Source organism: Aedes aegypti, chromosome 2 (genome assembly GCF_002204515.2).
Source record: "Aedes aegypti strain LVP_AGWG chromosome 2, AaegL5.0 Primary Assembly, whole genome shotgun sequence".
NCBI classification, from domain to species: Eukaryota; Metazoa; Arthropoda; class Insecta; order Diptera; family Culicidae; genus Aedes; species Aedes aegypti.
This window is the reverse complement of record NC_035108.1, coordinates 100326912-100350614: the sequence shown is the minus strand read 5'-3', so window position 1 is coordinate 100350614 and position 23703 is coordinate 100326912. Positions and strand designations below refer to the sequence as shown.

The window sequence follows — 23703 nt, the reverse complement described above, 5'->3', positions numbered from 1 at the left end:
TTTGATCTTAATCGCTAACAGTTGGCGCCTGTGGCAAAAAGTACAGACAACAACCCTTCGAACATTCAGTTTATCTATGCTGGCTGCCTAGCGGCGACACTGATGTGTGTATTCCTTTCACTGATCGCGCTACGCTGGATTCTCAAATTTCTCAAAGCATGGAAGAATGGTAGTCGGTGAACTGTCAAAACGTATGGGAAATAATGAAAAACGTAAATGGATCATTAAAATAACCAAAACGGCCGCTATGGAAAGCATAGATAGCGCCACCGTAGCCTTGTGCGTTTGACAGAACAGCAATGCTGTCACAATGTTAAATTCCATATACAGTGGCGCCTTTGTTTTGATGCGATGAGCACTGACAAAAACTACATTCAATGATTAATTACTTGCAATTAATCATTGAATGTAATTTTTGTCAGTGCTCACCGCATCAAAACAAAGGCGCCGCTGTATATGGAATTTAACATTGTGACAGCATTGCTGTTCTGTCAAACACACAAGGCTACGGTGGCGCTATCTATGCTTTCCATAGCGGCTGTTTTGGTTATTTTAATGATCCATTAAGAAACTGGATCGAAAAAGTAGTGATTAGAAATCAAGCGTAATATGAATACATAACTTTTTGTGTTTAGTTCATCTTCCATTGAGCTTTCTTTGCTTCAGGATTTCGTTTTTACTACCACTGAAAAAGAGTCATCTATTGCCTTTTCAGTTTTGAATATCGCCCTATTGGGGCACGCAGGAGATTCTGAGTGTCCGAACCTATAGTGGTTATCACGCTCAATTGTATAAGGGATCGCTTGGACTCTATGGTTCAATCACCTATCGAGATAAGCACCCGTTGCTCGGACTTGCGTTTGTTGACCACCACCACCTCAGTCTTGTGACGGGCCAGTCCTGGTTTCCTAGACTTCATCCTTTCCTCAACTATAAGAATAGAGTACGCTGCTGTCAACTCTATTTCCTCCATCGATTCACCATAGACCTAGGATGATATCGTCGGCGAAGCCAACAATCTTAACACCCGTCGGCAGGGGCAGCCTCAGTCATCGTACATCGCATTCCATAACAGCGGGCCCAGGATTGAACCTTGAGGTACTCCCGCGGTAATTCGAACGCTTATTTTTGCCCCTCCTCTGTGTCATACAGTAGAGTCCTACCATCAAAATAGCTTTCTAGAAGCTTACACAACTGCACCGGTACCTTGAGGCGGTGAAGCGCGTGTGCTATTGCGCTGTTGAACGCATTATTCACATCCAAAGTGACAACCGCGCAGTAACGGATCCTGCTCTTTTTATGCTTTTTATGCTTATGATTACCACCTCAGCTGTCTGAACGACCGACTGGATGGTGTCCAGAGTAGATTTACCTTTTCTGAATCCAAACTGGTTGTTGGACAGGCCGTTCGCACTCTCCGTATACGGTACTAGCCTGTTGAGAATCAACCTCTCCAATAACTTGCCCATCGTATCTAGTATACAGATTCCTTGATCAATGCAGCATTGCACCGTGGTTCTGAACATGTCCGGATCCGCGATCAATACCGCTTTTAACCTTTCAGTCGACGCGCGGTTGACCACTGCCAGAAGCACCACGCTGATCTTGAGTACGAAAAGCTGGGTTTTTTCACCTGTGTTGTACAAAATACAACAGCGCGACTGCTGAAGTGTTAAGATGATTATAGAACGAAGCCACACCTCAAATTTTCAAGAGCACAAGACTTGAGAACCAAACAGCGCTTCCCATTGAAAATGTATCCCATTGGTCACCACCAGCAAGCAAGCAAGTTGATTTGATTTTCCACGCGATCTGTTGCCAGATTCTCCAGTCTTGTGCACTTGAAAATTCAAAGTTTGGCTTTGCTTTATAATCACCATACCATCGGGTCCCGGTGCCTTGTTTGACGCGAATGATTTCACGACTTCTGCCAGCTCTTCGTTCGTCACTCTCGCCACTTCTTCTCCTTCATCTGCCGCATACGGCGCTGGGGGCCATGGGCTTATGGGATGGACCCGCACCAAATGTACCATGTGGGCATTTTTTCAAATTATCGGACAGGTTTGGGCCGGAGGTTCTCCGATTTGCATAAAATTTTCACCAGAGGTAGAGCTCGTGGATACATGACCAAAAGTGAAATTCAAAAAAATTATAGTGGCCTATTTTTCCGGAAAACTCTAGATGAATTTTCACGATTTCTCTATATACCTCAAACTTTGAAAATTCATATCTCCCATCGTAGAACAAAAGTAGCATTGAGCGATTGACGAAAAGTTTCTTCTGACTGGAAAGGAAAGGATGGTTTACTGCGTTACACTTACAATGCGTGTAAATTACTGCCGCCGTTAGCGCACGGTTATGAGGCCCACAATAGAACACATTTTTCTTTGGGAAGCGTGCGGGTGGTCATCGGTTTTTCAGTTCTGTCGCCTAAACGGTAAAAGATACCACTTTGGCGTCTATGGACGAAAGTTAGAGTATGGATTGATGAAACAAAAAATATTTTTTTGATAATTTTTCATGATACCGACGATAGTTTTTTCGCTATTTTGCCGACAATTTTGTCCATGGTAAAAAATTTTCCGAGAAATGTTTTTCTTTTTATATTTTAAATAGATTGCGAGAAAATTTCCTTTCCATTTCATTCAAAAACTTTTGTTCTACGATGCATAGTTCAGTAGATATGAATTTTCAAAGTTTGAGGTATATAGAGAAATCGTGAAAATTCATCTAGAGTTTTCCGGGAAAATAGGCCACTATAATTTTTTTGAATTTCACTTTTGGTCATGTATCCACGAGCTCTACCTCTGGTGAAAATTTCATGCAAATCGGTGATCCTCCAGCCCAAATTTTCCGATAATAAAAAAAAATCCCCATGTACAAAACGCTTATAAGGCCGGTAGTCTTCTACGGACATGAAACGTGGACGATGCTCGAGGAGGACCTGCAAGCACTAGGAGTCTTCGAACATCGGGTGCTTAGAAGTTTAGGACGATCTTTGGCGGTATGCAGGAAAACGGTGTGTGGCGGCGAAGGATGAACCACGAGCTCGCCAACTCTTCGGCGAACCCAGTATCCAGAAGGTGGCCAAAGCTGAAAGGATACGATGGGCAGGGCATGTTGCAAGAATGCCGGACAACAACACTGCGAAGATGGTGTTCGCTTCGGATCCGGTTAGTACAAGATGGCGTGGAGCGCAGCGATCTAGGTGGGCGGATCAAGTGCGTATCGAATTGGCGAGCGTGGGGCAGAACCGAGGATGGAGAGATGCGGCCACGAACCGAGTATTGTGGCGTGCAGTTGTTGATTCAGTATTATCTGTTAGATTTTGACTAAATAAATGAAATGTCATACACGTAATTTGTCTAGCTGGAAAGGACGAAATCCCGGTGGAGTTTTTCAAGCACGGAAGTGAGCAGCTTTACCAGAGATCCACCGAGTACTTCTGATTGTACATATGGGAGGACGAAGAAATGCCTACAGACTGGTTGGATGGACTCAAACGCCCAATCCACAAGAAAAGGCACAAGCTAGAGCGCACCAATTACAGAGGGATTACCCTGCTGAATTCGGCGTACAAAGCCGTAACAAACAGATATTTCGATGAACCGTACAATTCTGTGAAAAGTAATGAGCTGTACAGGGTGTCGACTCAATTTTGAAAATAAAATTCCCTGACTTTCCATGACCTTCCAGTCGTTTTCCAGAAAAATTCCAGGCCAATCAATTGGTTAATTTGAACCGAAATTAGTACGATTTGTACAAGAAGATACATACCCGATAACTTGCATGATGTAAAGTTTATGTTATAGGTCGTATGAATAAACTGAACAAAAGCTATTACGTTACTAAAATATATTGTCAAATATCATTTTTAGCGTTTATTCAAGTTGATATGTTAAAACTAAGAAATTGAACTAAGGTGTGCTATTACGATCATCCACGATGCTTCTAAGTGTAAGAAATTTATCCTGAAATTTGGCTATTACTTTTTCCAGGTAAAATTCTACCCATTGTCGAAGAACTTTTTGGAGAATGGCTTCAAGAAATTCCACATAGATTTCTCTTGAAATTCCTAAACATATTTTTACAGATACACTCCCGTGCAAAAGTTTGGGTTCACCCCTTCAAAAACATACAAAAGTGTTCTGTCCATATCTCTGTGATTACAAGTCCAATTCAAACTCTTTAAGCCGCATTCGAAAGGCAGAGAGTTATTCTTACTTCGTATGTATTTTTCCAAAAACATTCTTTTAATTTTGTATACTAAATTTATACTTAAAGTTGTAACATTTTTCAAAAAACACACAGGAAAATCATATCTAATTTCCTCAGCATTGGGTCGATCAAAATTTTAAATCAAAGTGTCATTAGAATCGTAATCTTATATTCTTTGATGAGACACCACGAAATTTTGGCGGAAAAATCTGGAAAGTATTCAAAATCAATGAAACAGTCAGTCAAGTCATCGTGCAAAAGTTTGGGTTCACCCCTCAGTATGATGCAAATCGTGCAAAAGTTTGGGTTCATCTGAGCCACACGCACATCATTTTTGTCAATATGGCTGCCATTTTTCAACCGATTTTAATAGTTTAAAGCTTTTTTGAGCGCAAATAATGACGCGTACATGATTGGTTTGAGATTTCACAGATTTAAGTAAGTTCAAGTGAACCCAAACTTTTGCACGATACACCATACTGAGGGGTGAACCCAAACTTTTGCACGATGACTTGACTGACTGTTTCATTGATTTTGAATACTTTTCAGAATTTTCCGCAAAAATTTCATGAGTGCTCTTCAAAGAATATAAGATTGCGATTCTAAAGACACCTTGTTTTAAAATTTTGGTCGTTCCAATGCTGAGGAAATTAGTAATGTTTTTTCAGTGTGTTTTTTGAAAAATGTCACAATTTTAAGTACATATTTAGTATACAAAATTCAAAGAATGTTTTTGGAAAAATACATACGAAGTAAGAATAACTCTTTGCCTTTGGAATGCGGCTTAAAGAGTTTGAATTGGACGTGTAATCACAGAGATATGGACTGAACACTTTTGCATGTTTTTTAGGGGGTGAACCCAAACTTATGCACGGGAGTGTATATCTTCAATACTTCTCCATGTCGATTTCCCTTAGAAGCTTCTTATCTCCAGAGTTTTCTAAAAATTGATAGAGTATTTCTTTCAATCCTGAATTTCTCCAAGAATAGAATTTGGATTTTTTAGAATTATTTCAAGAATACGTCTAAAGATATTTTTCAGGAATCACATAGAGTTTTTCCCAAAATGCTTTCATATTTTTTCTTAGAATATTTTCAATTTACACAATGATTAGTTACTTGGTTTACTAGATTCATGCTCTTGAAAATTTGAGGTGTGGCTTCGTTGTACCTTCAATTTAAAGTGATTATAAACAAAGCCAAATTTCGAATTTTCAAGCTCACAGATCTAGAAAATCTGACAACCGTTCGCGTTGGAAATTTGATAGGTTGGTTGCATTCTGGAATGCTCAAACGATAAAAATTTTCATTTCAGAGCACTGTTTAGTTCTTTAGACTAGTGCTCTTGAAAATTCGAGGTATGGCCTTGTATTATAATCATATTGACGGAATGCATTCAGGGATTGAATTATGCCAATTATGCGCTAATAATAAGTGTTCAGATGCTCCTCTTGAATTTGTCGTGCCTTCAGCAACGATCCGAAGAATTCCTCTAAGAATTATTTTATGAGTATCTCCAAGTAATCTCACAAAATGTCAAGAGCTTATTGAATAGGTAGATGAAAAAACCGAATTTAATACTATACCATTTAATTCCACTAGAGTTTATATCCTTTGACAGATTCGCGTATTTCGACCTCAACTGTAAGGCCGTCTTCAGTGTCGTGTACTAGACTCGATTTCACATTATTTCAAACAATATTCCTGAAATTTCTGCTTTTCAATAATGTTCTGGAAAATTTCCTGGGTATATTCTAAGAAGAAAAACTGGTCAAATCTATGAGAAAGCTCCTGATAAAATCCTGAAGGAAGGAGGTATTATCTGAACAAACTATTTTCAGAAAAAAACTTAAAAAAGATAAACAAGAAATATCCGGATGTCCGTATTTTCGACAAAATTTTATTTATTTTCTCGTGCTGCAATTTTACATCAAATATACTGCCGTGAATCGCAAGTCAGTCCTATCTGTAAAAAGTAGGCATTAAAAAAAAGGGGGTTTGAAGTTTCCTAACTCGTTTTCCATACGAATATTCAAAAAATTGCAGAGGTTTTTAACATGTTAGGGCAGCTGAAAGAGCATTGGAAGATATGTTGAAAACTAAACTCAACTCAACTGACCTGCGATTCACGGCAGTATAATAAAAGCGAAACTATCCAGAACATTAAACCGAGAAATTGTACCATCATCGGGACCACAAATCCAGAAAACCAAACAGTGTTAAGAGCTGAACAATAGATCTATTGATCACCACCAGCCAGTAACCAATTTTTTTTTTCAAATAAATTATTGTTTGATTCATCAGATTTATGCTCTTGGAATTTCGAGATCATAGGCTTTTATTCATCATCACTTAAATACGAGAATCCCTATTGGATTTTCTCTATACTTAGTTTCACCAGTTCTACATGGGTATTTTGAGCAAACTTGTAAGGATTGACATAATTTGATGGATTGGAATCCATTTTTTCAAGATTTTGAGCGAATGCGCCAAACTAGACATTGAGTCGATCTAGGAAACTTAACAACAAAATATTTTTAGCTATCCACGTCAATTTCGAAGAAGTTGTTCGGAGAGTACTGTTGATGCTTTTTAATTCAGAAAATTTGAATCCTGAGGATAAATACAAGGAGTAAAGTACGGTTTACTCTATTATGCATAAGAGTATTTCCTCAATGGTTAACTGCTATTTAAAAAGATTGATTACCCTTTTTATTCCATATACCGTAAAGTGCCATAATTCAGCGCAGTTAAGGAATAGAACGATTCACATGGTTCATTAAAAATGAGTATTGCATTAACAAAAAAGCTTTATGAGTGGATCGCTAGCAAATCTGTTGTAGATTATGGGAAAAATATAAACTAGACTGTATTCATAATTTACAGATGTGATTTTATTGAAAAAGTTCATTTGTCGAAATTGCCTAATTCCGCGCATTTTTGAAACGCTTTTCCATATTCCGCGCAGAAAAATGCCTAATTCCGCACACTGGTGAAACAAACAAATTAAAATTTATTTTTAATGTACACGGGTAAAAATCGGATCCCAAAATCATAAAAAAAGACTCATGATTTCTGGAGCCTAGGGTATTTTCAGTTTATGAAAATACACCATGATTCGAAAGCATGATATCATGATTCGGTGCACCCGTAACGCAGTCAGTGCGTTATACTTTTGGCAGAATCATAAAGCTAAATCATGATGTTGGGATTTGGAATCATAATTTCCGGTGCGCATCTTTATGATTCTGGTCGGGTTTGCAAGCGCCATAAAGCTAAATCATATATTTAGGCTTTAGAATCATGATTCCAGGTGCGCATGGTTTATGATTCCGGTCGTTTTTTACAGGATCATGCAGCTAAATCATGCCATTGGGATCCCAAATCATGATTTCTGGTGCGCATCGTTTATGATTATCATTATATTTTCGGACCATAAAGTGAAATCATGATACTGGGATTTGGAATCATGATTTTGGGTGCGCATCATTTATGATTCTGGTTGAATTTGTTGGCACCATAAAACCAAATCACGTTTTTGAAATTTGATCATGATTTTTGGTGCGCATTGCTAATGACTCTGAGGAGGATGTAACGACAAAAATTGCGTTGATACTTTCATTTGTTGTAAAGAACTACTGTAGTGTGAAAGACAGAATAATATTTTAACTATTATTGTGCGTAAAGTTGACTTTTCATGTGTGGTGATTTGTAGATAATATTGTATTATTTTCTTGTTTATTGAAATGATGAAGGTTTGTTCTTTGGTAAATGCTACTACACATAGAGTACCTACATACACTCCCTACATACAGTTTGGGGTCACCCCCTGAAAGACATATATAAGTTTTATGGTAATATCTCTGCGAATTTTCATCCGATTTCAAATCCTTTAGGCTCATCTGAAAGATTAAGAATTAAACTTTGTACATAGTTTGCAGATAATAATTTTTACATATGGTCGGTGTTAAGTCAGAGTGAACTAGGCGATATTTTGGACAGGTGTAGACAAGCCAACAATTTTGACAACTCTGAACTTTTCGATGCTATTTTGTTAGAGATGTTTTATTACATAAAAGAACTATGGTATTTCAGAAAATAAAGCGTTTGATGTGATATCCCAAGTGCCTGAAGGACATTTTTCTAAAATCATTGAAAAATACATGGTCCGGTCTGACTGGACATCGACCATATAGTGTATGGAAAAATGACCCAAAATTTTGATATTTTCAATTGCGCCTACCAAATTTTGAGATGAAGGTTGTAATAGAAGCCTAGTTCTATACCCTCTCAGCCACTTTTAAGAGATCATGGCGGAAAAATCTAGGAAAAAAGGTATTCCAAAAAATATCAACTGATGTCATTGATAAAATTTTTGGGTCACCCCTTAGTATGTTGCAATACTTAAGTTTTGAGTCTCTTTCATAAAAAATGTAACAATTTTTCGTTCATATCTCTATCATTTTTTTTTTCAAAATTATATTTCTACACTGCTGGTGAAGGATAATGAATAGTACTCATTATAAGTCTTACGAAAATGAACTCAAACTTTTATGGACTGCTTCATACTAAGGGGTGACCCAACACTTTTGGTCGATGACCAAAATGACTTTTGTGTCAATTTTTCATATATTAAATGTAAAAAAATATTGCCTGCCAACTTTGTACAAAATTAGTTTCATTCCTTATCTTTCAAATGAGCTTAAAAGATTTGAAATTTGATGTAAATTCGCAGAGATATGACCATAAAACTTTTACATGTTTTTCAAGGGGTGACCCCAAACATTTGACTAGAAGTGTATGGTACTAAATTTAAGAAGTTACCTGTCATTTTAGTACCTTTAGAAGTTGCTTGTAGTATTCCTAACTGGTAATATCAGCTATTAGTAACTACATATGGATTAGCTAGAGCAGGGGTTCCCAAACTTTTTGTAATCACGGCGCCCTTTGACATTTTTTATCAGAAGCGCGGCGCACTATTATCATTTTATACAAAAATATGAATATTTTCGACAAAGTTTCTGCCAGACTTTTCATGCTAGAACAAAATCTACTTTTGCAAAAAGTACGTTCTTTGATAATTCAATAAAATTATTGATATGAAAAACAAATGCCCTGCGTGGGGTGAGCATCAGGTCAAGGTAAATCGTGTTTGTGTTTGGATCACAATTATCGTGGAGATTATATTTTTGGTGGATCATATCGCCAGCCATAGGACTCTCTGATTCATCGCCTGTCCTACCTTAGTAACATAAGTTCCTTCCCGAGACGACTGTGGAGATGCTGTGCCAAAATCGAACAGTTATGTTGCCCAAATCTAACCGTGTAAAAATCGAACAACAAAATTGCCAAAATATAACCGTGCAAAATTCGAGCAGTGCCTAAAATGCACCGTACCAGAATCGAACGAACACTGTATATGCTTATGCTTATGCCTATGCTATTACTTTTTAACTAAAATTTTTATTTCTCCTCAACTTCATCTTCACCTCAGTATCTCACCAACTTCTTTTTTCCATTCCCGTTTCACCAGCTTATTTTCTAACTCACTTTCTCAACTCAAGAATGTGCGTCGATGAGATAGTGAGTTGTGGGTAAAATGAGTTGGTTAAAAAATAATTTTGTAAGAATGTGAGTTGGCAAGATAGTAAGTTGAAGAGAAAATTAGTTGGTAAAAAGTGAGTTGGTGAAAGTTGGTGGTGGAAAGTGAGTCAATAAGAAAGTAAATTGATGAGAATACGTGTTGGTGAGAAAATAAACTAGTAAGTTGGTGAATTGGTACGAAGGTGAGCTTATAGGAAAGAGTGTGGATTGGTTACAATATGAGTTGGCGAGAAGATGAGTTTATGAGAAAGTGAATTGGTGAAAAAATGAGATTGAAAAGTGAGTTAGAAATCACCTTAGTTTTACCCAATTTAACTTCTTACAAACTTACCTTCTAACCAATTAACTTTCTCATTAAATCTCTTTCTCACTACCTCATTTTCGCACCAACTTACTTTCTCGTCAACTTATTTATCATCAACTCATTTTCTCATTAACTTACTTTGTAACAACTCACTTTATTATCAACTCATTTTCTCACAAACTCACTTTCTTCCCAACTCATTTTTCATCAACTGACTTGAACTCATATTCTCATTAACTCATATTTTTCTAACTCGCATTCTCCATAACTCATATTCCCACTAACTTCCTCACGAACTCACTTTCTTATTAACTTGCTTTCTTAAGAACTCACTTTCTCATCAACTCAATTTTTCACCAACATATTGTTTTACAAACTCACTTTCTCATCAACATATTTCCCACCAACCAATTTACTTTCTTACTAACGTACTTTCTCCCTGAACTTTTCACAAACTCATTTTCTCACTAACTCACCCAATCACCCATATTCTCACTAAGTCCCTCACTTAATCATTTTCTCACCAACTTTCTAATTCGTTTAATAACTCACCTCTGTTCTGTGAACTGATTGGCTTAGACAGAGAACTGCATTCAACTTTTTAACGATGTTTTTTCTACTTCGGCTCCATTATGCTTCCGAACTTCTGTGCCTTTCGATAAAATACAATGTTTGAGTTATTATAAACGATGTTTTTTTTTTCAAATATCTTGAATGGGATGCAATGTACAGTTCACCTGTCAGCCGTATCAAGCATTCAAATTCTTCTTATTAGATTGTTTTTGTGTAATGTATTGCCTGTATCTGCAAAACAGTTCCATATGAAAAAAGTTGGCATTGAGAAAATCGTTATCAAAGTTTCAAACTACATAATTCATGCAAATGTTTGAAAAATCACTTATAATTAGCCAATATACAACATGGACCCGATTTTGTCAGCTCCATTTTGCGACAATCTTTATGCTGTCATCATTTTACAAATGAAAATTTTCCAAATCTTTTTGGTTTATCATCAAACTGCTTTCGAAAACTAAAAAATAGAGCGATAAAAAGTTGAAAAATATGTTTAAATTTTAAAGGAGAGCAAAACATGTTCTCCAAACAGGAGCTGACAAAATTGGGTCAATAATGTATGTACGATAATAAAGTTACAGTTACAATGAAGTTAGAATATTATAATAAATTATAGAAAAATAGAATGACCTCGAAAGCAGATCCTTATGATGATTCCTGGTCAGTTCAATTCCATCATGGGGCTGATATGCAGTTACTTTGGGTCTCCAGGTAGCGTAGTGGTTAAGGCTTTGGATCGCCATTTCGGAGACGACGGGTTCGATTCCCGATCCGGTCGAGGAAGAATTTTTCTCGACACCCTGGGCATAGATTATCATTGTGCTTGCCACACAATGTACAATCATTATTCGTGCAATGGCAGGCAAAGAAATCTCTTCAATTAATTACTATGAAGTGCTAAAGGAACACTGAGTTGAAGAGGCAGGCCAAATTTTAGTAGGAACGTCGAGACAGAAAGAAAGAGTCAAAAACTAACATGGGAAAATTATGTGTAGAGCGGCAGATTGAATGTCTGCCTGATAAAAATATTTAAATTTGTATTATTTGTTGCTAGACAACAGAGATTGTGTTGAAAACTACAGTAGTGCTTACGTCGACTATATGATTATGGACAGGATAGTAGGAGTGGGAATGGGGCACCCAAAACAGCAATGGAAATGGAAGCTAATTACGAATTAGAAGGCAGTGGAAAGTGGTCAGCATTTGATTTCCATTGCAGATGCAAAAATAGATTCATTTTGTAACACTTACCGGTAGTTGTGGGGGAAGTCGGAACGGGAACACCTACTGGGCGGAACCAGCCAAGGCTGAAAACGAAACGTCCGGAACGGCAACAAAATCGGGAGCTTATTACGGAAGAGAAGACGGTGAAAAATGGTCAATATTTGATTTCGATTAGAGGAGCAAAAATACATTAATTTTGTATCACTTACCGGTAGTTAGTAGGGCGGAGCTGGTCACTCAATGCGGAGCCGGAACGGATGCACCTATTGGACGGCAACAGCCGCGGCGGGAATGGCGACAGTGGCACTGGGACAATAAAACGGCTAAAAAGAGAAGACGGTGGAAAATGGTCAAAATGGATTTCGATTACAGGCGCAAAAATGGATTAATTTTGTATCACTTACCGGTAGTTAGTAGAGCGGAGCCGGAAGAATTTTCCCTCAATGCGGAGCCGGAACGGGTACACAGGAGCCGGAACGGGCAACAGCCACGGCAGGAAAGGAACAGAATGAAACGGCTAAACAGAGAAGACGGTGGAAAATTGTCAGCATTTGTATTGAATTGCATGCGTTTTTTTCACTTAACGGTAGTTCTGCAGAGCCGGAATAGCTCGATATCAACGGAGCAGGAACGGAATAGTAGAGCAGGAACGACATTAGAGCAACAGCGGCGCAGGAAACCGGCAATAAAAGTGAACTTTTTTTTAAAAAAAAAGGGCAACTTTTCCGTGAATGCGCAGCCAACTATGCTTTGCACAAGCTTTGCTAAACACGTTTTGACAGCTGCACCGTGTGCGTAACGCTTTTCATGGTCATGATTTGGAGCTCATGAAAATGGTTGCTCTGAATCATGTTAGTGGTAGCTCAGCTTCAAAAATCATGAGTCTGAATCATGATTTCGTCCCAAGAGCAATTTATAATTTTCATGATTCGTGAATCATGATAATGGGATCAGATTTTTTCCCGTGTAAGACAGCATCCATTTATTACGTAACACTGAGATTGAACATTTTCAACCCCCTGCCTCCTCTGTAACGCTTTTTGTATGAAAAAAAGTTAAGTTTTGTATGAGCCGTAACGCTTTAGTCTACGTTTAGATTTTTCATATTTTTTTGAATATCACATGAAATAAAGATAAACATTTGTTATGGTCTTTTCAATACCGCGGCATTGGTACGTGTAAATTTCGTATAGGAGAAAGTGAAGCAACTTGACTACCTTGAGGAAAAGTCGTTAGAAGCGCAGAAAGTAAATTTGAATTTTCGGATCTTTATATAATGCTTCGCGACTAAAAATGGGTGAACCAACGTGCGAGGTTCGATTTTTGACCAACTTTGCCGCGTCGCGAGTCACTTCGTTATAGTGTGCATCTATGCCCTCCGCCGTGTGCATTATGCGCACTTTTGAGAATCGAGTTGCGACGCGGCGAAGTTGGTCAAAAATCAAACTTCGCACGTTAGTTCACCCATTTTTAGTCGCGAAGCAGTATATGATGTTCAACAACTTTTAGATCAATATACAAGATCCGCACGATTTCCGTCGTCAACTTTAACAAATGAATATTTTTTCAAAATTTGTCATGTTTTGGGTCGATTTTCTATCAATGGGATGAGCGCCCTATTTTAGGTTGTGAAATTATTTCATAGAGATAGAATCTAAAAATTCAATTATGTTGTTCACTAAACAGGAAAGTTATTAGTATTTAGAAACAATCTGTGTAAACAGATCATATTGTAAAGAGCATTGTAAGAGTCAAACATCAACACTCTAGAATGATGAAATTTGTAAGAGCCATCCGGGACAATATGGCCAGTTATTTCGAACATAAATTATTCCTTTCTTATTGAGTTTAGAGCACTGACTTATAACATGGGTTGCATGATATTTTTAATGAAATTTCAAGAATTTATGCAGTTTTCAAGGGGTGCTCATTCCATCTCATTGGTGAAACCGCCCCGACTACCCCTATATTTGTATTCTAAACTGTTCATACAATAAAGGAACTTTATTCGCATTATCACGTTTCTGTGAATCACTATCCGAGAGTGCGTTTATAGAAGACCCCTATTTGTTGTTTTCTCAATAAGATTATAAGGATTGTATAATGTGAATAAGAGTTGCAATCAACCATACATTGGCAATTCTATTTGTGGTTCACAATGTTAAGTAAATTTTGTGTGCACAGATGTATAGAATAATCATTTGGGGCTTTCCATAAACTACGTGGTATTTATTTCGGATTTTCAAAATTGTTCACACAACAATTTTCAAATTTTTAAGAACTTTGGTCTTTGGACAAACTTTTCCTTCCACTAGAATGACCACGTGGTTTCTGAACAGCCCCCTGTAAGTGAGCTTTCCAGATATTCCGCTTTGTACGTGAAACGTATTTATGCATCAAGAAACTTTTCAGAGAAATAGTCAGCTGTGAAGACGACTATAGCATGTTTAACTTGTGTGTTGTTCAGCGAAGAACAATGCGCGGAATTAGGGCATTATGAGAAAAGCCGTAACCTAATTCCGCGCAATACTTTTTTGGATAAAACTCAATAATTATGCTAATATTTGATAAGATTACATAGAAGTACCATGAAACATATCTGTAGCAAGTAGTTTCATGGAATAATGCATAAAAAATGAAACATTTTCAATATATGTCGTTTTCGTTTTTAGGAACTGGGTCGGTGATCAACACATAAACAAACAAACGTCAAGCAAATTGTAGTTCGGTCGAACCTGAATCGGGTTGGGGTCGAAACTGTGATTCAGAACGGGTTGCGCCAGTTCCAACCTAGGTTCAAAAACGAATTCGACAATAGAAATCGCTTTTGATTCTGTCCTACAGTCTTAGCACGGACGCTAAGGAAATTAGAAAAATGGCGTCTACTTAGGCGGGCCTCTACTAATTATTGTTTTACGCCGCGAAAAACTGCGTTGTTTGCTTTTATTTGTGATTCAAACTATTACTAAATCAAAGTAGCATCAAATGGAATAAAAAAATTGCTGCAATATTAATCTGTTTATCCATAAATACATATTTTTGTATGAAATGCGCGGAATTAGGCAATGCGCTGAATTGGGGCACTTTACGGTATCGTATTGCTGACTTAGCCTGAACAATAATTTTCCAGACAATCAACTCGTTTGATGTTGTAGTATTGATGTTTTTTCCCTGACCTCAAGTGAAATTCCCTGACTTTCCCTGACCTTCCAGGTCAAAAATTTAATTCCCTGACATTCCCTGACTTTCCAGGTTTTTCCAGGTAGTCGACACCCTGTGTTACGGATAATGTCTGAACATGGTTTTCCGATGAAACTAATTAGGCTGTTACGTGCTAAGCAGCATGGTTCGAAATCAAGTGTTCAAATTGCAGACGAGGTGTCAATCTCGTTAGACGGATTAAAGCAAGGGGACGTACTATAGAATTTGCTGTTAAACATTGCACTCGAGAGTGCTATGAGGGGATCTGGCGTGTTTAGAAACGGCTCTATCATCACACGGTCGCACATACACATGCTTCGTGCCTCTGAAGAGAGGGACAGCGAGGATAGGCCTGGCCAAAAAAAAACGAAGTATATGATTACAGGTAGAGATAGAGGTAGGCTTAGTTGTGTTGGTGCTGAGGCAGTGTGTGGAGCCAGAGCCCATTTCGATATGTAACCCGAAAATTGTAAGAATTTATCCAATGATATGAGATACCTACCGAGATCCTCACTGAGCGACCACAAACATGTATAAAAAGCGAAGGAAAAAACGATGACGAGTCAGTCTTTAAAAGTCTATCTCAATGTTTATCACTTCAACGTTAGAAAAGTTATCCTTTTAGTGAAATACTACAAAATTGATATCAAACTATGATATCAACTTGATGCTGAAAACAGAATATTTTTTGGACTTGGTTTGATTGGTTTGACTTTATTAACGAGATTTTTAACCCTAGGCTAGTTCATCTCGGGACCAACGGCTTTACTTCCCTTCTGAAGGAAGTCGTCACTATAACTTTTTACGTCATAAGTGACTATGTCGGGGATGGGATTCGATCCCAGGTCCTCGGCGTGAGAGGCGAGTGTTCTAACCACTACACCAGGTCCGTCCCCATTTTTTTTTTTTTGGACTTGCTTTCTTTTTGATGCTGGACTTTGCATAACCCACAAATATCATGTTGACAAATCAAAAAATGTATGAAATAAAGGTTGAGTAGAAAGTATGTGTAATGCAAGCAGTGGGTTGAAATCGTGGTACCTAGAAATAAAACATCTTCTCATTTTTTTTTTTTTTTTTTTTTTTTTTATATTGAACACAGGTTTATTATACTATAATAAAAAATGTGACTTCTTGCAAAAATGGATACTAAAAAATCTATTCAGACACTCTACTCCGTCGTAGCAATGTACGTAAAGTAAATACATAAGTACCGTTCAATTGAATGAATAAGTGGAGACATGCGACTAGCAAAGTATAACAAAAGCAAGCAAAATTTTGGCTCGCGTAACAAACTACACATTCAAGCATGTGTATCGTCCAAACATTTCGTTTCGTTCACTACCTACTATACCTACTAAATTATTGCTAATTTATCGACACCTGATTTCAGAAAAAAAAAGTTAAGTAGCTTTAAGAGTTCAGTGGCTGTTTTGTTCTTTTTATTTTTCCTAGCTGAAAAACAATAGTTCATACTGCTTTGTACTTAGTGTATACCTAACGATTCCCTTTCTACACACTGTCTATTCTAGTGATTTCTGCTCTATATTAAGTAGCACTTGTAATCAGGCACTTTTTAGTTAACCAGTTCTGCCATGTTCACAATTTTGCAAGTGTTGTTGGCTTGTTAAGTTTACTACATTTAAAGCGAAGGGTGGGTGAAGATCGACGTTGATGAGATGAGGCTTCTGAGTTAGCGCAATGCAAGGTTTATGCTTCGGAAGCAATGTTTCCACTATCCGTTCGGTGTTTCTTTTCGTGAGCCTGGAAGATAATAATGCCGGAAATAAGAATATGAATTATGACACACCAACGAAACAAATAAATTTACCTCTTTGGCAATCTTTAGTAAGTGATCAAACGTGCTCTTTCCTGTTTGTTTGACCATACCGTAGAATATCCTAGGTCCATCTTCCGCGGTCAGTAGTTCGTATGGTGTTCCGAATTCCACACAACGTCCAGCGTCCATTACTAACACCTACAAAATATTAACAAAGGCTGTTAAATATCTGATCCGGAAAACAGACCAAGCTCACCAGAAAAAAGAATCTCCATCAAATCCTTGCTCACCATTCGTTTTATCAAAAAATAAATTTCTGTAGAGATCCCTGTAGGAATCGCAGAAAGTATACTAATAGGATAAGTCTTGAAGCATATCCTCGAGGAAATTGAGTGCAAATTCTTAAAGAACCTGTTGAAAAGTCACGTTATAGTCCCTGAGAAATCAGTAGAATTTTGAATCAGAATTCAAGGAAAATAGGTACTTTAGACAAGATTTTGGTAAAAATAAGACTTTCCATTGAAAATAGATACCAAGCCTCTAAAAAAAAACCTGCTACCAGCTCTGGGTAAAGGAAAACTCGTGAGATATCTCTAATTTTGTGGTGGACTTCAACCATCAAAAGGGCCCTACAATTTTTGTCAAATTATGCCCAGACATGTCATAGAAAACGAATGGTCAGCACAAGTTTGAAGGTTTTTTTTTTTTTGATAATAACGGTCTGGGGAACACCGAGCCTACACTTACCTTATCCGAGTCCATCACCGTGTTCAATCGGTGGGCAATCGTCAGAACTGTGCAGTCGTCAAACTTTTCCCGAATCGTCTGCTGGATCAGTTTGTCCGTTTGAGGATCGACGTTGGCCGTTGCCTCATCCATCACCAGGATCTTGTTCTCCCTCAGAATAGCACGAGCCAGACAAACCAGCTGTCGTTGACCCACGCTGAAGTTGCTTCCGCCTTCGTTGATCTTGGAGGACAACCCCGAAGGCAGTTCATTGACGGCTTCCTCCAGTTTAACCTCCTTCAGGGCACGCCACAGCTTGTCATCAGGATACTCGTCAAATGGATCCAAGTTGTAGCGCAGACTTCCGGAGAACAGGACAGGTTCCTGTGGAATGATCGAGAGCTTGCCACGCAGATCGTGCAGTCCCATTTCGTGGATGTCCCGAGAATCGATAACGATTGATCCTTCGTTGTAGGACAAGCGGAACAGGGCATTGATCAAGGACGATTTACCCGCGCCAGTTCGACCGACTATTCCGACCTTTTCGCGAGACTGAATATCGAACTCAAGCCCCTTCAGCACACGATCCGTGTCCGGATCGGGATTATATCTCAGTGATAGTTTATCGAACTTGACACGACCCTCCTGTGGCCATTCTTTGGGTGGTTTCTTCTCGCCTTCGGCTTCCAGCGCCGGTTCCGGATCCACCGTGTCGTATTCCACCACTCGTTCCACCGAAGTCATCGTATTTTCCAGTTCGGCCGATTGACGCATACCCCACTGCACCATTCCGGTCATGCCCAGGGCTTGGGTGATGGCCAGACCAACGTTTCCACCACTGTCCCCGTTGATGAAGAACGTTAGCGTCACGATGGCAATGTAGATAACGCAGAACACGTCCAGGTAGAACCCGAACGCACGAGAGGTCGAGATGAACAGATAGAACGACGAGCTGTGCAGATCCTGATGGCCGTCGAATTCACTCACGAGGACCTTTTCGGCACCGAAGGCTCGAATTGTGGATAGGCCGGACAGCGATGCCGAGAGATGGGAGTATATTGGGGAGCGTGCTGTGAGGATAAGAAAGATTGGTTTGATAACCATTAGTGCTATAGGGTAAATAAAATAGTTAACCTTCCGTCAGTCGCTCAAAAAAAAGTTACACCAGCGGTCGCATCGTGTACTGAGTACACGCGGAGCAATTTTGATTGTCAATCTAAAGCTAGGCAAGATAGAGTATTGATGTCTTCGGCAAATTTCTTCAGTTCAACGGTACCAATCGGTCAGTGGACAAATGGAACATTGGAAACATCCTCACCCTTCAGTGGCCATCGGAATGTGTCCCGGGGGAACCGATGAAGTGGACATTTCGCAATGCAACATCTCGAACACAAATATCTCAGGATTTAGATTTTTTAGCAAGATGGTGTCTTCGGCAAAGTTGTTTAGTAGATCAAGGACTAACATGTGATAGGATGCTTGTTTCGGAATTCTGTCACCAGTTGGCGCTAGTGAGCATGTAATTTTTCAAACACGGATATCTCAGGATCCTGATTACCTAGAAAGATGCGGTCTTCGACAAAGTTATTTAGTAGGTCAAGGACTATCATATTATAGGCCATCAAACTTGAAATTCTGCCATCAGATGGCGCTAGTGAGCATGCAATAATTCAATCACGAATATCTCATGATCCCGATTTTTTAGAAATATGGTGTTTACGGCAAAGTTGTTCGATAGTTCAAGGGCTAATATGTGATGATCTATTTAATTCGGAATTCCATCACCAGATGACGCCAGTGAGTATGAAATTTTTTTAACACAAATATTTCAGGATCCCGATTACCTAGAAAGTTGACGTCTTCAGCAAAAGTATTGAGTACGTCAAGGTCGAGCATATGATAGAGCATCCAACTAGAAATGCTACCACCAGATGGCGCTTGTGAGCATGCTGTATATTGATCGCGGCTATCTCAGGATAGCAGTACCATACCGAAATACCGTAAGGTGGGTCTGGGAGATAAGGGTCTGAGGCCAAGGCTAATGTCGGTGCATTGTACACAACTTGAGCAATTCAACAAGAATTGCTCAAGTACAGTGATTTACTGAACCAATTCTGATTGCATAATCATGGAAATGATGTCTTCAACAAATTTGTTTATTCTGTCCAAGGCTAAAGTATGTTTAACATGTTATTATCCATTTGATTCGAAACTATGCTACCAAACGGCGCTATTCAGCATGGAAATTCCATAAGTAAATACTTCAGAATCTTAACTACAGTCAAATTTCCAGTCGATATTTCAGGGATCATCGACTCATGGAAATATTGAGTCATGGAACAAATATTCTTTGGCAAGCTGATTGATTGATTTTTGTTTTTGTTTCAAGTATGGTTTCATGAGTCGATATCGAGCAATGGAACATCGATTCATGGAGGTTTGACAGTATTTAGAAATATGGCGTTTTCTGTTCTCTTTACAAACTGTGTTGGATTTTTCTTGAAACAAATATTATTCAACTGCTTCCGGGCTTCTATTATTGCTGTCTAGCATGGGAAAAGTCACTCACTCGCGCGAACAGTATCGATAAAATATCTGCAAAATATCCGCTGCCACCGAATGTTCAATGACTGCCGAACGCTACTAGGGTGAGCGCAATCCCGGCGAATCGTAAACGATTGAGATAAACCGAAATTGAAAAGATATACGGAGCGGAGAGAGCGCATATCCTCTCTTAAATTGGAGACACGAAAGAACGCGTTCGCCATTCGATCACTGAAAGCTTCCTGCGAAATGTACAGATTTTGCGTTCACTGAAACATTTCGCCTTGTGTATTACCAGTCAGTGAACGCTCTTCAGCTCTCAAATACGAATGCCACTCGTGCGGAATCGGAATGTAAAGAGTCATTCGCTACAGCAATCGGATGCCTTCGGCACAAGGAATCGGTAGTGAAAAATTCTGTTGCCGTTTTTGTCTAACTTGTCGCTCGGCGAACAAGAAGAAAGCGCATTGGAAATTGAAACACTCAGCTTGGTCGGAGAAACGGCAATCTCGCTCTTGACCGCTTGTGGATGTGAGCGAGAGAAATGCAACATTCGAGTGAATGTTTCCCATGCTTGATTGCTGTTTGCGTTTGACGTGCAAATCCAGTCTAAGTGAGTTTCAAATGCAGTAACACAAAGTAATCAAAGGATACTTAGCAATATCACTGCCAACTCAGCAAAGAAAATCAAATTTTGACTTCGCCTTCCTTGTTGACAATCTTAACGCGTTTGGTGTTCCCGCATTTGATATTTCCATTTCAAACGCACACAGCAATACAAAAACCATTAGAAATCTTGGATAAACAGGTTAGGAAACACAGTTAGGAGTTATATTTATTTTCCTTTCTTTATCAGCTGCACCAGTATAAAGAATTTTTATAAAATTCGTCCTCCTATTCACTTTTGACATAGTTTTTTTTTAAGAATCACTTTCCGAGTTGAGTCTTCGTCGAGCCTAGTACAAGATGCTGAAGGTGGGCTTACAATGGAGATCGAAATACGCGTATCTGTCAAAGGATACACACTCTAGTGGAATTAAATGATACAGTACTAAATTCGGCTTTCATTCACTTCAAGGTATTTTACTACACTACTTGAAGTTCAAGATTATCAAGAAAGTAGGGTTTATCCACAGAATTTGTTTATATAGAGAAGTGCGAATACTGGAATCAAAGAACTGTCAAACGCGGTTCCAATCGATCAATAAGCCTTTTCACGAGATGATTCAAATAAACTGATTCGGAAGGTCTTTGACAGTCTTGTATGGAACCAGTCCTCCACTGATAGAAACGAATGGAAACACGGACCTGTCTCATAAAAAGGCCTGTCTAATGGGCGGCAGAAAGCTGTTACTCAAGAACAGTCGGGTGTGAGTTAGTGCAAAGCGATATGAAAGTGTCGTGACCGGTTAGCTAGGTCTATTATGGCAACTCACAGGACGACACGTGCACTACAACATTGGTCGAATCACCTCGAATGTGATAGCAATCACGCTCAATTGACTGTCCTGCTCTTTGACATTTACTGATGGAATTGTTTCGATGTTTTTATATGGAACTGACGTTCACTGCTGGAATTGTTGACCTATATTTTTATATGGAGTTTTGAGGTTATGTCAGGCGTGAAACGATCTATAGCTATTGCCTGTGTTGTTTATAAATAAATTCAAAATGCTCTCAGTGCTTCTCTAGTATAATAATATTCTCTGGGTTTATCATTATAGTCAACGGTCCATGATTGCTCTGATTATTGAAGCGATGATCGACTCATGGTAATGTCGCGTTATGTACAGTAAAACCTTGGAAAGCTGTTGTTGGGGATAATTACAGTAAACATGTAGTTTAAATTTAAGTATGGATCCATGAGTCGATATCGAGTAGCGAAAATATGACTCATGGAGGTTTCACAATATACCAGTGCAGACGATCTTTTCATGACTCATTTTTGTAGTCATATTATTTAAACAATAAAAAAGAAAATCATCTTTCAACATTAATTTTGTTATATACTTTGTTCATAATTGATGCTACAGTGAAACCTCCATGAGTCGATATTGAAGGGACCATCGACTCATAGAAATATCGAGTCATGGAACAGCAATCCTTTAGAAAACTGTTTCAAGGGACCATCACAGTAACCATGAAATTTTGTTTCTAGTACACTGAACCAAGAAATATCATAGAAAATATTAAAAACGTCACATACTCTTACGACAATTGAAATCCGATTCACATTATATGTGTCCATTGACATTCATGTAAGAAACACATAAATCTCATCATGATACTCCATAATATTCAACTATCAACACTATGAACCGTATATGAACAAAAGTCATGTATTCAATCCAATGAATGCTATGGGATTGGCAGATGTGAAAATTAAGTCATTGTACTATAGCGATATCTTCGTAATGGCGAATTTGAATCTCAAAGAATCATCGTGGAGGGTTTGGAAGAAAATTTTATTCCAACGCGACGTGAATCACAGAATTATGTTTGGGATAATCAAAGAGTAAGTAAAAAACGTTATTTAAATATTTATAAACGAAAATATTAAATGTGAATTTATTCTTTTGGACTTGAGTTTACAGAAAACATCAACTTTATTCCTAGCGGATGTCAACGGAACAAGGTCGGAAAGAACAAACCAACCAGAAGAATTCAGAGCTAATAGAATCGGTTATCCAATATAATCCAATGTAACATCGCTTATTCACACAAATGCCAATAATGTATGAAATAAACAGATTTTTCAAAATTATAATAACATTGTTCATCAATTCTACTGAAAAAATCTGAAAAAGAATCATCTCAAACTCATTTTAATATTTAATAAAAATCACTAACAAAACCAATAATTTTCATCTGAAATTCACATAAAACTCATTGACAAAATCCAATGGTTCGTATGATGAATTTGCATCAAATGTATGTGATTTATCAGATGAATTTAATTAAAAAGAAATCGTACATGTTTATGTGATAAATTGATGAGCGTTACGTGAAAAGATAGATGGAAAAAAACTATATGTGTTTTCAGATAAATCTGATATGATTCCTTGGTTCAGTGTATGGTTCCATGAGTCGATATCGAGTCATGGAACATCGACTCATGGAGGCTTTACTGTATATCATAACAAATTTAGGAAACACTTTGGCATGGTGTCGAAAACGAATCTTACCAAAATCGAACAGTAATTATGTTGTGAAAAATTCGGTTAGCCGACATCTCGGTAGATTAGGTTCCGCGATTCGATATTTAAAATTACCGAATTCTCAGCTCTTGGGTTCTTGGCGAAATGTTTCGCTGAGGTTGGAGACATAATATAAGTGTGTATGGATCTTCATTCACCTGCATTCATTCACTGAACCAAGAAATATCATAGAAAATATTAAAAACCTCACATACCCTTGCGATAATTGAAATCCGATTCATTTCATGTGCATCCATTGATATTCATTGAAAGAACACATAATGCTCATTATGATATTTCATACCATTTATTTACCAACACTGTGGATTGTA

General features: G+C 38.2%; 2 protein-coding genes across 7 annotated transcripts in view; both read right to left on the bottom strand.

Annotated features, from left to right (window-relative positions):
• Nucleotides 1-11563: 11563 nt before the first annotated feature.
• On the bottom strand, nucleotides 11564-12849 carry LOC110675826. The gene is made up of 4 exons (XM_021841702.1): nucleotides 12508-12849; nucleotides 12328-12440; nucleotides 12133-12246; nucleotides 11564-12045 (listed from the first exon to the last, which is right to left on the bottom strand). Exons 1-4 carry the CDS (start codon nucleotides 12577-12579, stop codon nucleotides 11868-11870), a joined length of 477 nt encoding a protein of 158 aa, XP_021697394.1. The 5' UTR covers nucleotides 12580-12849; the 3' UTR covers nucleotides 11564-11867.
• A 3619-nt stretch (nucleotides 12850-16468) lies between these two features.
• The window catches only part of LOC5578230 (probable multidrug resistance-associated protein lethal(2)03659), a 99763-nt gene continuing 92528 nt past the window's right edge, over nucleotides 16469-23703 (bottom strand). For all 6 annotated transcript variants that reach the window (XM_021841695.1, XM_021841698.1, XM_021841700.1 and 3 more), the window contains 3 exons: nucleotides 17652-18700; nucleotides 16956-17102; nucleotides 16469-16888 (listed from right to left, as the gene is read on the bottom strand). In XM_021841695.1, coding sequence (XP_021697387.1) covers nucleotides 16835-16888; nucleotides 16956-17102; nucleotides 17652-18700 — 1250 coding nt within the window. In that variant the 3' untranslated portion in view covers nucleotides 16469-16834. The remainder of the gene's footprint in view (nucleotides 16889-16955; nucleotides 17103-17651; nucleotides 18701-23703) is intronic.

Bases quoted from the DNA above. Each gene is read 5' to 3' on its own strand.
- LOC110675826 (XM_021841702.1), bottom strand. From the start codon at position 12,579: ATGTCGTTCCTGCTCTACTATTCCGTTCCTGCTCCGTTGATATCGAGC. The intron at 12,441-12,507 runs TTAAGTGAAAAA...TTCTCTGTTTAG, and splicing joins CCGGCTCTGCAGAACTACCG to CCGTTTCATTCTGTTCCTTT. The intron at 12,247-12,327 runs GTAAGTGATACA...TTCTCTTTTTAG, and splicing joins CTCCGCTCTACTAACTACCG to CCGTTTTATTGTCCCAGTGC.